Here is a 15224-nt window from a genome sequence, read left to right as displayed (position 1 = left end):
TTAGAAGGAAAATTTCAGTATTGTCAAACATGCCAGAAGACTAGAAAATCAATGGTTTATCTTTTCTTTGTAAAACCCTGAACAAAGCTTGACGGATCAAGGTCTCAAGGGCATTTGGGCGGCCTTAGGGTTGCCATTTGGATAGAAGGATCAAACCACGTAAACATGGCAAAAGTGTGGCAACTTTCACCCGACCTATACCCTAATTTTATCACTATTTTCAAAAGCTTAGTGTTATTTATTTTATTTTTTTGTATTTTGCCCTAGCCAACCCAAACCCAACCAGATCCGATCTGTGAAAAAACGAGTTAGACTGGTTGATTTAGGGTTGAGAGATTTAGAGACGAGTTGGGTTAAGTTTGACCCTCTTTGACCCAAGGTTTGAATTGGGTTACTTAGGGTAAAGGGACAGCAGGTTGGGCTAGGGTTGGACTCGACTTGACCCAACCTGACCCAACTCGACTGGAGTTGCACCCCTACCTTCAATCGAATTGTTTTATCACTTGGATTTTCCAACCTTTTTCACATTCAACTTTAGATAGAGAAGAAATTATGTAGTTCCCACTTGATTCCACAAATCTCAATGAACTAGTGGCTTGCACTACATATAGGCGAGTCTAAAAAAATCTGACCAAAGGGACGATCCTGGCCATCTGATCATCAGAACACCAACAGAAGTGCGATTATGGCCATTTATTCCAGAAGGATTTAGGTCTCCAGGTATGGGCCTATCTGGCCCTGGCCCCACCGCATAGGCCCAACAGTGTGTTTGCTAAGGCCATGTTTGCCTGGGAGTATGACAACCGATTGTGAGTCCAAAACCATCTATTGGTCTGACTCACAATTGGTTGTCATAATCCTAAACGAACATGGCCTAAGCATATTCATATATCGGACACAAATTTACATTTAAATTTTAGTCCGATAATAGGTACGGAGCTCACAATCGGTTGTAATAATCTCAAACAAACATGGCCTAAATAATTTCATGAGCCAATCAATTGTGAGTCCAAAACCAATTAATTGACTCAAAATTAATATAATTTTGAGTCCACTAATTGGTTTTGGACTCATCATCATAATCTTAAACGAACAGGGCTAGGCTATTCTTTTTTAGGATTATGACAGCTGATTGTGAGTCCAAAACCGATTATTGGACTCAAAATTACTACTTAAAATTTTGAGTCCAATAATCCGTTTGGCACTCACTATCCGTTGTCATAATCTTTTTTTTTTAAAATGGGCTATCCGTTGTCATAATCTTAAACGAATAAAAGCGTATAAATAATCTCATGAGCCAAATTGAAAGCGAACCACGGTTACAGACTCCTTCCAACTGCCTTCTAACTGAAATCCGGTTTTCATCAATTTTTTTCTATTTTCGTCCCTAATTCCGACTTTTCCGCTTTTCTTCCGATTTCACAAGAATTCACGCCATTTTTCGATGAAGAATCCAGGTCTTTTGATGTTTTGAAGTAGGGTTTGAAGATTTTTATGTTACTTCTCTGGTATTCGGAAACCACGAGGTTAGGTGAGTTTTTCTGATCGAACTTTACTTGGTTTGAGGCTTTGAGCTATGTTTTCATGGTGGTCCCAACAAAATTATGAATTATTCCGGATTTAATGATTTTGAAGAAAAATTATAGTTAGATTTGAAATGCTGCCTCACATATTTGTTTTTAAAATTAATAAATAAATCTGTGGCTTTTTTAGTTTAATCTAAAATAATATCAACATCAAAAGTCAACTAATTTAAAGATAACATGGTGAATAAATCCGATCGTCTTTTCATTTTAATCTTAATAATATGAAACGCAAGTCAGCTAATTTAAAGATAACACGGTAAAAATTTCAAATTTTTATTCAGCTAAATAAATAAAAGCAGTAAATTCTTTGGAAAAAATGTTTCTACGGCCCCATCAGATGAATGGTTTGCATCACCGAAACAATGTGGGCCCACCCTATTTATGGTTGACGGACTAGATAACTCATCTGGTTGGACGGAGTAGAAAATGTGAGCCCAAATTCTCTATGTTGATTTTCAAATCAGTGAAAAGCAATTAGAATTAAAAGATACTTAAAAGTTTAGCCATGTTTCCGTTTTGTTTCATTAATCAGGAAAATGAAACAATCTCTGTTTTCTATTGTCTTATGAGATGAGAGTTTCATTTTTTACCCCTTCAAATTTACAGACAAAACGAAAAACATAGAAAATAGGATGTCTAAGAACAATGATATGCATTTTATTATTATTTCAATTTTCCACGAAAAAAGCATATGGATGGACAATGAATTTCCTTCGCATGTGGATGTCCATGTCGCTTCCTACAACCCTAGAATCAGTTACCTAAATCCACAAAACGAACAAAAATTCACCATAAATGAAATAAAATGCACGCCAAAAAGAAAAAAAACTAAAATCCCTCTTAGGTACCTAGCCAAAACTGATGGAATGGGTTAGGTTAGGTCCTTTAAACTTGTCTCATACCAAGCGGAGGCTCAACTAGCCTCATACCTAGGCAGGCCCCCACTCAAGACCGTAACATTCTGCCACACTTCTGCACTACTCGGCGGCCCATTACGTGACAGCTTCACTCTAACAGCTTTCACTCTACTTTTTATCAGGAGTTTGCCCATTGACTCCAGTAGCGACAGTGTTGGCTGCTTTGATACCAGATATTAAGTGTATAACCACAATCTCCAAATATGATGAGACCCTTTAGGCTTGTCCTTCCTTTATGAGGCTGGGTCTGACACCTAGTCCCAAAACGAGGCGAAAATCCCATTTGTGGATTTTTCAGCACTTTACCTCTGATTTTACTGTTACTCTGTTGGTGGGAGAGATAGAGAAAGAAGAGCCCCAGAAAGTTTCAATGAAAAGTCTTGAGATTTGTCGGTTCTAGTTTCCAATTTCCATGCATTCCTTTTCCTGAAAAAATAAAAAATCCATTTCATACGCCCCACTTTTCTGTTATCCTACGCACACCCCCTCCCCCGTTCTCGTTTATCCAACGGCTTTGCTTCCGTTGTTATTAACGAATGATGAGCGTTTAGTGCACGTAGTTACCCACTCCGCGTTTCCGCTGTCCTTCCTAGCCTCCTGGATAGTGGCCTGATCTGTTTGGGGTTCGTGCTTTTATGATGATGACAAATGAATAACCCATTTCCTTTGCATTGCTTAATTTCTCTCCCACCAGATCCAGTTATTCATTTATAGAAATGGGTTCCCTGTTTTTTGGTTCTCTGCATAAATGTCCTTAGTTTTAACCTTTTGTCTTGCAGATTTGTATCAGGGAGAGGGATCTTCTTTTTGTGGGTTTAATGCCATTGCTTTAAGCCTGTCTGTGAATGTAGTTTTACGAGGGACCTCTCAATGTGGTTTGATTTTGAAGGTTTGGATGGATGTGAGTGAGACAGAAGAAAATCAGAGGCCGCCATTGGCGCCATCTGAGAAGAACAATGTGGTTTCGCGCAAGCCGCGAACGAGGGAAATCACATCCAGGTACAAATCTGCATTCACATCTCCTTCTTTGTCCACTCCTACACTTCCTAGAAGATGCCCTTCTCCAAACCTCACTAGGACTGCCATTACACCTGCACCTTTGGTCTCTAAACGCGCCCAATCGGCCGAGAGGAGACGACCCTCTACACCTTCATCTCCATCAAGGAGTTCTGCGCCTTCATCCCCATCTAGGCCTTCTACACCGAATTATTCATCATCATCATCATCAACAGATATGCAAATCTCTTCCAGAAGGTTAATTGGTGGTAGAACACCTGAAGGCTTGTGGCCCTCTACGCGAAGTCTGTATGTTTCTTTCCAATCTGATACTTTTTCCCTCCCTGTCACCAAGAAGGAAAGACCAGTTACTGTTACCCACTCCTCAGATCACACATTGAAGCCTTCTGCCAATGTGGCACATAGGCAGGGCGAAAGTCTGGCCGTTCAGCGTAAGGTAACACCGGAGAGAAAGAGGACTCCTCTTAGACGGACGAACGCATCCAATCAATCGGAGAATTCCAAGCCTGTGGATAATTCACATGCTAGAGTAATAGATGAACATAGGTGGCCTAGCAGAACAAGCGGGAAGATGTCTGCTAATGCGTTAACTAGAAGCATGGATCTCACTGAGAAACCTATCAGAACTGCCTCATTGCCACTTCCAGGACGAGGGGTTTCGCCAATTAGGAGAATGCCTCAATCTGATGGTTTGGGTAGAGGATTACATAAATCAGTTAGCGAGGTGGCAAAGCGGGTTTCTTTCGATGCAAGTGGAAGAGTAGAGTATGAACCCGTTTCTATCGATAATAGTAATACTTCACTGAGATTGTCTGGGCCTCCTAAGCTTGGTTCATTGAGGGTTGGTGGATCTTCGATTTCATCAGAAAGAGCATCTTTAGCAGCTCGTCCAAGTAGAACTCTGTCATCACCTCTGCCAGGGTTGCATCCTCCATCGCCAAGTAAAGCCACATTGGCGTCTTCTCCTTCTCGGGCTATGCTCAGTCCATCGCGGACAAGGCCATCAACTCCTTTTCCTTCAGCAAGCACTGTGAGTAGTCGATCCAGCAGTTCGACCTCCGTTCTCAGCTTTGTTGCTGATGTTCGGAAAGGAAAGAAAGGTGGGAGCCACATAGAAGATGCTCATCAACTGAGGCTGCTGTACAATAGATACTTGCAATGGCGCTTTGTCAATGCCCGAGCGGATGTTGCTTCGTCTATCCAGAAAGTTACAGCAGAGGTAGGATTCTTTGGAGTTCTTGAATGTAGTCTCCATGTTGTTTGTTTGAGTTACTTTCCCCATATTTTGTAGTGCTTCCATATGTAGTCATATACAATGTCTTTGCTTTTCTATTGTAACATTCAGCTTGTGATAAATGGCATCGGTTCCATACATAGTGATTTTTCCTGAATCAGATGGGAGCTGACTATCCATGCTACAATCCACTTCCATCCATTATACAGTTGCATTTTCATCTTGCATTCTTTGTCTTGATGCTGGTGCTCTTACATTCTTCCTTTCTATTGTATCTGGACAATAACTTATTTTCCCTTGGTCAAAAAATTGAGATTATGCTTTGGCATTTCATCAATTCCATGTAGTTACATAACTTAAATATTCTCTTTTCTCTAATATAAAATTGTACTGATAAAAAAAAAATATAACATTGTAACTGATTATTTATTACCTGACATCAATTCCATTTACTCACATAACCTTTTCCCTTTTCTGTAACATAACATTGTTACTGATTAGTTATTAACTGTTTTTGTGGCATATGCATTTAATATCATATTTAACAAACCCATATTGAATAATGCCTCTTTTTTTATATTTAGCAAGGGTATTCCTTTAGTTATCCTCTCAGTCTTACCCTTTTGGTTCTTTATCATACAGGGAAGTTACAAGAAAAACTTCAAATTCTCTATAATCTTTGTGTCAAGGAAAATTTTTCAATCCGAGATATGTAATGGTCATAAGAAATTAAGAAGTCATTTAAACACAAAATAACAGTAATATGCCAAAGAAACACTGGGGAGATCTTACCATTCAAAAAAAAAAAAAAAAAACATCGTGGACATCTTTCTTGAGATCCTGTGAAAATAAAACGATGTTTATAAAGGAAGACCTTCGCAATTAGTGCAGGATAGCATGCGGAAGCTCTGATAACAAATAACTCAGTGTCGCACGCGGATGCTCTGGTACCAAATAATGCAGTGTCTCACTCTGATGCAACGTGATGTAGGGTAGCACGCATAAGCTTCGGATTTTGGTGCAATTGTGTTGTCCGATGCTCTTATGATATCGGCAAAGCTTACTGGAACTTCTCTGGCAATGGCGGTTTCACAGCTGATGTTAAGTTCAGAGAATTCTGAAGTTTAAGAATAGCTGGTCGTCTGAAACCAGGCCAATATGGCAGCTCAAAGAGATAGCAGGGGAGTTATGCATCAGCTCAAACTTGCGGCGGTAACTAGGAATAGCCGAGACAAGGAAAAGTTGCAGGTTCAGGTTGTAGTTGTAACTGGAATTTGTGCCGCACAGAGTTGAAGCCAAGAGCTCCTTGAAGCTACAGGCCCAACCCCGGTTTCCCCTCTTCTTATTATAGAGACAAAGCTAAAAATAAGAACATTAGTACATGATTTAGATGAAAAAGAAACACTACAAATTCCCCTTCTCTTGGCCGTCCACATGTAGCGAATTTCTTAGGTAATGCCAGAAATGGCAACTAGGTGAAGCTCCTCCTTGCTTCTAATCGTGTGATGCACGGACTTAGAAAGTAAGTGAAATGGCTGGTCCAAGTTGCCTCTTTTCTTCCTCCATACTTGCAGCAATTCTCCCAAGTAAGCCCAGCAAACTTCTATTCTTGGAGGGCAGCAAAAATCAGTTGCTGGTTCACGTGCAGCCCTCTCAAAACAGAAACTGTTATGCACCTAGATGGCTTCCACTAGAGTGGAATAAATTAGTTTGGATTTAGAATATATCAGATCATTGGATTACTTGGAGGCCGATTCAGGTTTGTAACAGTGATTGGTCTTCTCAGAGGGAAGATCAGCCTCTTGACCCACTTCGAGAGGGAAGGGTCAGTCCTTCGTGTGCAAAGACAAAATTTTGAGTTTGGAATTCTTCATTGAATTGCAGATAAGCTAATGAGTGTTTATATAAAACACTCAATTGATAAATATAGAAATTGTGATAAGAATGGAAATAGCTAAATAAAGATTAACCTAATCTTGACTAGTATCCAAATCAATTCTAGTTGCTTAATCTACCCTACCCTGCCTAATCTACCATCCAAGTAATCCAATGATCAGATCATATCTTCTAAGAGCTGATATATTGTAAATCCAAACTAATTTATTCCACTCTAGTGGGACCCATCTAGGCACATAACAGAAACCTTGATTGTAAAAATGGCATGACAGCCATGATGAAGCAGCTCCATTTCAAATTTCAACATCTTTATAGTGGTTCGAATTCTGGTTCCACGTGCAAGTTATAGACAGCAAGTGTCCAAAGAAAGAACTTCAACCTCCATTTGTCTTTTATGATTTTGAGAGTAAAACAGCAACTTGCTGCTTTCACCCACCAAAAAAAGGAATACCTCTTTATACCAGGGTGTGACAACACAAGAAAGGAGGTCCATTCGTTGGGAAATCTCTAAGCTTAATAGAAAGTACAAATGGACTTTGAAAATGCTAAATTACCATTTTGAAGTGAGCTAAGATTTAAATGGAAAGTTCCTAAATTCAACTAGTGAGAAATGGAAATTACAAATTTAGGCAAAATGAAAAATGGTAGCTTACTGCCTTAGGTAAAACTAATAAATGGATACTGCCAAAATGGACAAAATTCAAATTTAGAAACGGATTCTAAACCTGGAACCAACATAATTTGGAATCTGACACAAAATGGGGAAACTGCCAGAATTAGAAACCAACAAAATTAGAAATTGGCAAAATTGGAAAGTTTCCAAAACAGCATGTGTCCTGATGATGTCATTTCATTGGCCCGATTGCCGATATGGAGGTCTTGGGGGGGCAAATCATCGAACTGGGAAATTTCGATGGCCTGATCATGGATATGAGGTTTCCGGCCATCAATCAGCCAGGGCTGACAGTTAGCAATCCATTCACACGCAACTCCATATTGTTGACTCATACATTGTTTCATGGGTACGAACTTGGGTGGTGAAGTCAGGTGGGATATGTGTTGCACCATCACCGTATGCAGCCTGCATTTCTGCCAGCTTCAGTGTCTATATCATGTTTCAAACTTCAGATACATGGAGTTAGGATCTGACTTGCCAGTAGGCTTACTTGGTTGAATCCCTGACTTTTTTTTTTTTGAATGGTATCTTGGATCCCTAACTCTCAAACCAAATTGACTCAAATGAGTAAAAAACTCATTAGGTCACCACCAGGTTTATGAAGGTGTGTATATTAACTCTGGATGTCTTGCCTCTATTTTTGAGTTGTCTAGTTTGGGTGTGATTTTCTTGTTGACTAAATTCTCCGACAGAGTGAAGATCCAGCTATCTGTGCTGCCCTTAGCTGATTTATTTGGATCACTGTTGCCTAGTCCATAGTGGAGTCTTTCATGAGATACTTTTAAGAGACTGTCAAGATGCAGGTCCAGAGAATTATCATCTCCTTCGCTTGTTAATGATCCTGTTGGTTTCTATTTTGATACATACTTCATTTATCTTGGTGATAGAAATATGATGTCCAATAGACTCTATTCCTGTAAGTCAATGAGATATCATGGTTTATGTTTCTTTATTTTTGCATGCCTTCGTAGTTATATTTGCATATCGTCTGCAGTATCCCTGTAGTGTGTATACATTTTATTCTTTCTAATGATCAGAGAATCAGGTTGACATAAATTTCAACAATCTTAGTCTTTAATGAATTCCAAGAAATGAGGTCTACATCATCATCTGATTCTTGATTTCTTTTAACAGAATATCCTTTGCAATGTCTGGAACACTACTTCAGAACTGCGTGATTCTGTGACCAAGAAAAGGATCAACCTCCAACAGTTGAGACGCGAGATGAAATTGAACGTAATTCTGAATGAACAAGTATGCCTTTAGTCTTTTCTTCCCCATTCTTTGGTTGTGTTGTCCATTCTAATTGTGACAATTTATAAGCATTATTCTGTTATCTCTTATTTAAGATAGTTGCACCCATGCTTTGCTTTGTATTTTTTCTGGATCTGGATAAGTAAATTTATAAGGGGCCAGTCTGTAACTTGGTATGTTGAGAATACTTCACACAAGTTTTTGATTTTGAGAATTTATAAGGTGCTAGCCTGTTACTTCTTCGTTTAGATTTTTGTGCCTTTATTTTGCTTCTTTTCTGAATTGGTATTAATTAAGTTCATGAGGGAAAACAATAGCAGCAGCACAGGGAAAAGTGCAAAAAAAAAATACAAAAACAAAAAACAAATAAACTTGAGAGGACAACACAGCCCCCCTATACATGCATCCCTTCCAACATAATATTGTTAGTTCATCTGCACTGAGTGACCTCTGCAAGCACGTTGGAGAGATTATTATTGTTAGAAAGAGATAACCATTAAATCTCATTTGAGGAGTAGAAAAGATGTTCATAGCCACCTGATTGCATTAAGGCAACATCCTCTAACATAATGTAAGGCACGAGTCCTCAGAGCTATAGCTCCTTTGGCATTTTGGAGTCCTCGTTGAATCTAACTGCATTAGTGTTTTATTTAATAAGAAACGATTCACTTTTTAGGTCACTGGCCTTTGACCATCTCTTTGTTTCTTGACACTCTTAATACCATTTTGAACAAATTTGAACTACTTAATATCTCTACAGTCTACACTCTTTGTCTTAAGTGCTGCATTAAATTTTGATATTTTCCAGATGAAATACCTTGCTGATTGGATTCTTGTGGAAAGAGAACATTCTAGTTCTTTATCTGGTGCTATTGAAGCTTTGGAGGCCAGCACTCTCCGCCTTCCAGTCACTGGAGGTGCAAAGGTATGTCCGTGCTGATTATTGGAATGATTTTTTTACTAAATTCCTTAAGTACAAGTTATAATGGATAAAAGTAGTTCTTTGAAAAAATGCCATTGAGTGAATAAAAAAACAAATTTGTACATTAGAGAAATAGTTGGCAATTTATTAGCACCATGGTTTTCCAGGCAGAAATCCACATGGTGAAGGATGCTGTCAGTTCAGCAGTTGATGTTATGCAAGCTATGGGTTCCTCCATATGTTCTTTACTATCAAAGGTATGATTTTTATTCCCAAATTCATGTAGTCACCATTGCTCATACAGTTGTATTTTTATTTCTCCTATTTATTTATACACTGTCTTTAACATTATGTATTCTGTGTTAGAATTGTGTTTCTCATAATTTTATCGTGAATTGATTGTTTCAAGTTTCAACACTAAGGATATTTAAATTGCTGATCCCTGAATGTGTTGGTAATTTCCTAAATTTATTTATCATTTGCAATTGTTTATACTTTCTCAACTGACAGTGAATCACACCAAATCTGACAGGATTTATTTTTCCTATGCTTGTGAACATGTTATTGGTTTCCGATGTTTCTCAAGTGTATGAAAAGTTGAAACACAAGTAGAAGAGCATCATTTGCATTGGGTGATATTAAAAAGAATACATACCATTTACTCATTTAGATAAAGAATGAGTGAAATACCTTTATGATCACGTGAATGTACAATGACACATATACGACAAGTTGTACATATTCAGCACTCCTAAAGCTGCTTATGGAAATCAAACACACATTTTCACATAGACATTCATGATGACTTGGACCTTGGGCTGAAAGGTATCTTCAAGATGCAATCTGGAGGCACCATGAACATGTATTTCTTCTAATCTGTCAATGAAAGGAATTGATAGACCACTTTGATATGCTTTTATTTGTCATGGAAGTCTTCATTTGCAGTTAGATATGTGGCCCTTGTGTTATCAAAGTTGATGCCATTTAGTGATGAAATATCCTATATCCTTCACATTGAATTTCTATTATTTTTAGTAGGAGCTGGGGTTAGGCGGGATCCCTACGTGAATTATTATATGAAAATAAAGAATTACATCCTGCAGAATTGAGAATTCCATCCCATTTTTTTTATAATGGCAATAGAAATTTATAAAGAAGAAAAACAAGAAGCAAACAAAAGGACCTTGATCGGGTTGCTCAGGACAGCCCGCAAAACCAACAAAATAGCAAAAAAAATCAAACAAACTAAAAATGAACATGAACTGCTAGTGCCTTTCTGCGTACGCTAGTCCAAACAAGCTCACCGAAAACCTCATTTACCGACCTTAAAACTTGATGAAGGGATATTTCGATAAGATCAAGAACTGCCTATAAAGCATTGGCTAATCTCCATGGAAAACCTTTATCCTTACACATTCACCAGATCACATTTAAAGAACCCCATCTACAATCACCGAGTCAAGAAGATCACAATCCACAAGAAGAATAACCATCTTAAGCACCCTTACTTTTTCCTCGTTTGAATCTGCCTCACCAATAGGGTCAGAGAACGCCCGTCTAACCCCGCCACCGTAGTCCCTTAGGATTTTCCCCATACTAGTAGGATCAAGATTCCTAAAGCTTGAACAATCAATATTCAACTTCAAAATTCCTAACGAGAAGGATGTCATCAAGGATAAGGACGATCATGAGTGACGTTGTTGTCTCTATAGACACCCAAGTCGCCTGCAAATCAGATTCAAACACTCCTCTGAACTCCTTTTTATCAATAGCTCACCTAACAACCGCATATAGTATATCCTGACGAATAGCATATGAAGGTCTAGACCCTCCTTTAATCACGCATGCGGACTATACTATCGGCGGTTGTGATGTGGGAGTTTGCTGGGTCGGTAGATCTTTTACAGTAGGGATATTCCCATGCTTACTTTCCATGAATATCCCAACGCGTCTTGACAAGGTGGGCTATCATACTACAATGTGTGCATTGATGTGGTGCAAATCATCTACCTCGTCCTGAACCATCCTGACCACGTCTTCATGGGGCACATTCGCCTCGAAAGCCACCATGTCCTGGGGAGATCAAGACAGAATCAAAACAGAATGTGCGCCAAAATCGGTGGGGCACTTCTTCCAATGGATACCCACTTAAGGCGAGCATAAACCTCTGTAACAGATGGAATATCTTGTCCTTCCAATATCCGTGCTCTCATCGGTTCATATTTTGGTCCAAGCCTAGATAGTAACTGAGCAACTCGGAACTCCTCACTCTGTTAACGTTGAACTTCTACATCAGGCATGAGAGGTTGATAATGATTAAATTCCTCCCACATTTCTCTCAGGGAAGAGTAATTCACTCTCCGAAAGACCTGTCATCTCTTTGTAAAGAAAGTATTTCTTGAAATAATTGTCATGTCTGACTAATGTCCGTATCCGACAAATACATTTCCTGTAGGGTCCCCCATACATTTCCCGGCGATTAGAACCACTTAAGTGTAGAAAGGACTCTTCCTTTATTTCTGACTAATTGGACATCCCTAAAGCTTTTCAGGAGGTGATATTGATACATCTAAGACATGGACTAGTGCCTTTTTTGGTAGGTAAATTGAGATTGAACCTATGACCTCAAGGTTGAGTTACAAAGTCTACCAAATGAGCTACAGCCCCAACCCTTAATATTTATGGGTCTGAGCGTTAGAAATTTGGACCATTTCTGGATTAGTAATGGACTAGTGCATGGATTAGTAGATAAATAAAAAAGGGTCCTCCAAATGTTGTAACTTGCCATAAATCTCGTGTTTATCAATAATTACTTTGGATTCTTAACGTCAACTTATGTCTTGTGTGCTTCACAGGTGGAGGGAATGAACTCTCTGGTTTCTGAACTTGCTGATGTAGCAGCACAGGAGAGGGTCATGCTTGATGAATGTGGAGATCTATTAGCTTCAACAGTGTCTGTCCAGGTAAAAAATGAAGATACATCCATGCACCCCCATAAAATACATGCATGGAGACAGAACATATTCATAAATTTCTCTACCATTGCGATTTGCTTCTATTACTTAATTATGCTCCGCTAATAGAAAACATAAGAGAAGGGAAATCTACGCATTTATTTGTTGAGATATGGCATCTGCAATTATATTTCTTTTATCCATCATTTCTATTTTTAAGCAAGTATGACACTTAAATTGTATAAATACTGAAAACATCTTTTCTAGCAGTACTTTGACAAACTGCAAGCTTAGAAAAAATAGCTGTTTTCTTCTTCTTTCCGTTGCATTTTCTTTTTGAATACACAATGAGACAAATAATACAAGCCACCAGACTTCCAAGAAGAAAACAGTGGGAAAAGGGTGAGAGTTCTTTTGAATGTATGTTTGAATTAAAAATAGGTACTAGACAAACAATACAACTCACAACATCTGCACAAAAACAATGAGGCGTGTTAAGGTTTAGTTTCTTATGAATCGAAGCAATGAAGCCTGTTCATAATCAATGAAGGTTGGGGAAGTTTCTTCTTTTCACTAGATTGAAGTCTTCCCCTCAATTAAGATTGGCTGCTCAAAATACTTAAAAGTATTCAAAGACACTTATTTTTAATAGTAGATAATTATACTAAAGGAGGAAAAATGGGAGAAACCGACGATCGAGATGGCCAGTGTAGAGCGAGAACAAGAAAATGAACTACAATAGAACCCTTAAAAACCAAAATCCTCATCGAGGAAGAAAATCAAAAAGCTCCATAGACGCGCTCCCAAGTCCCAACACTTGCCTGGGCTAATCTGTCTGCACCATAGTTGGCCGATCTCCTGACATGCTTGAAGCACACCATGAAATTTGCCACTCTTATCTTGAATATCGTTAATCATATGCACAAATCTCCAGGGGAATGGATGACTAACATTCATCCACTTTATAATATTAAGCGAATCTCCCTCCACTATTATCAGCCTGCCTTGGACAATTGTGTCAGAAATCCCGATGCCCTGCAAAACTACCCTAAACTCTGCCTCATTAGAATCCATGATTCCAATGGGGCTAGAGAAAGCCCACCTGGTAAGACCCCTCTCATAACTGAGGACTCCTCCAGCTCCAGGAGGCACTTGGTTACCCAAACTCGAGTCGTCAAAGCTAAGTTTCAAAGACCCAGGACCAGGATGAGACCACAGAGGAGATGGGACATCCTTCCTCTCCCCATTGATGCAAATATGTCACCAGCACTGACGGAGATCGAAATACGAAATGAACCTGGAGCAAGGGAGGATGTTCACCTAGGAAATGTTGAGCGAGATATGTGAGTGCTCATGATCAATCCTAACAAGATATCCTTCAGATAGATGTATATCGATTTTTTGACCAAGCTTCTAAAAACACATTCCAATAATTTATGCCTTCGAGGTTAGCACGTTTTTTTACCCTTGATAAGTTCAGATTCCACCAGGTACATTTGTCCTCATTAGGCCATTGGACCGAATTATAGGGGCTTCAATCTCCCCATATCTCTGTCTAATATCATCCTTCAAAGAACCAGAACGGGAGTCATCGACCACTCGAAGTAGTACAGCTTCAAAGAATTAGGAAAACCCAAAAACTTATGAAAAACTGTGTCGGTGTTATTAATATCACCGGATCTCCTGACAATCAAACTCTACCATTCATCTCCTTAACCCTGCTCACCAGATCTCCTGACAAGCAAAAACTCCAATTCATACATGTATAGAACAGCTAAAGCTAAATGAATCGCAACAGCATCTACTAACTTAGCCGGCCTCTCCTCCAATAGTCTTAGAACCACACTAACTCTGGCATATAACTTTCTTTTCTTTATTTTGTTAATTGTCTCTCATATGGGTTGAAAAACTGTTTTCAGTATTTAGATTGTCTCACAGGAAAAATGAGGAGATTTCATATACCTCAATGCATTGATTAAGAAATTTTCACCATCTTCCTAAAATAATTGCACTTGAACAAGGACACACACATTAGGTTCTTGTCTAACCGTGTTCTTTAAGCAGGTAGAGGAATCCAGCCTTAGAGTGCATCTAGTACAATTGAAGCAAGCTGTAGATAAGAGGGAGGAGCCAAGCTGTAAATAAGAGGAATCCCCAAACGCTCCTCGCAGCTAACAACTTAACATCTTCAGTCACATCCCTGCTCTGCTCAGTGATTGTAAATTGCTTTTTTACTTGTTGGGCGATTTATTCTTGTTATGTTATTTTTTTGGCAGAAGGTTTTGAGCCCTCTTCTTTTTCCATGTAATTTTTGTATCACACGTGAAAGAAAATGCAAAGGATGGCAGAGCTAGAAAGGATGCACAACGGTGTGTGTGTGTGTGTGGCATTTGGGTAGAGAGTGAGGCATTATGGTGTCTCAAATTTAAATTGTTCCTCAGGTAGAATCCAATGGGGATACTGGAGGCATGTATGTGACATCAAAACGGTTGATCTTGTAGACCATCATGACTCACGAGACAAACAACACGGTCTTGGTCCCATCCTGATAGTTCATCACACGCGTTAGATTAGAGGAGAAAGGACATCCCATGCTTAGAACATAACGGGCATCTCAATTTCACTGATTTCCCAATCCCACGCCGGATTTTAGGTAGAAATCAAGAAGAAAAACAGAGTCAGGTTTGCCTGTTTCCACAAATCTGTACCCATTTTTTCTACTGCAAGAATGGAGACAGAATGGTGGCTGAACGGGCCCATATGTGCCG

General features: G+C 39.0%; 1 protein-coding gene across 2 annotated transcripts; it reads left to right on the top strand.

The window, feature by feature from the left end:
* Positions 1-2904: 2904 nt before the first annotated feature.
* Positions 2905-14816, top strand: LOC143851415 (AUGMIN subunit 8-like). Of its 2 annotated transcripts, XM_077360844.1 has the most exons (7): positions 2910-3126; positions 3283-4739; positions 8461-8580; positions 9389-9505; positions 9670-9759; positions 12358-12465; positions 14521-14816. In XM_077360844.1, exons 2-7 carry the CDS (start codon positions 3399-3401, stop codon positions 14599-14601), a joined length of 1857 nt encoding a protein of 618 aa, XP_077216959.1. In that variant the 5' UTR covers positions 2910-3126; positions 3283-3398; the 3' UTR covers positions 14602-14816. The 2 variants fall into 2 exon arrangements, with proteins under 2 accessions (XP_077216958.1, XP_077216959.1); XM_077360843.1 differs by having other exon boundaries at positions 2905-4739.
* Positions 14817-15224: the final 408 nt, after the last annotated feature.

This window comes from Tasmannia lanceolata, unplaced genomic scaffold (assembly GCF_043159265.1).
Source record: "Tasmannia lanceolata isolate RefF3 unplaced genomic scaffold, GAP_Taslan_0.1 ptg000018l, whole genome shotgun sequence".
NCBI lineage: Eukaryota > Viridiplantae > Streptophyta > Magnoliopsida > Canellales > Winteraceae > Tasmannia > Tasmannia lanceolata.
This window is presented reverse-complemented; position numbering and strand designations above follow the sequence as displayed.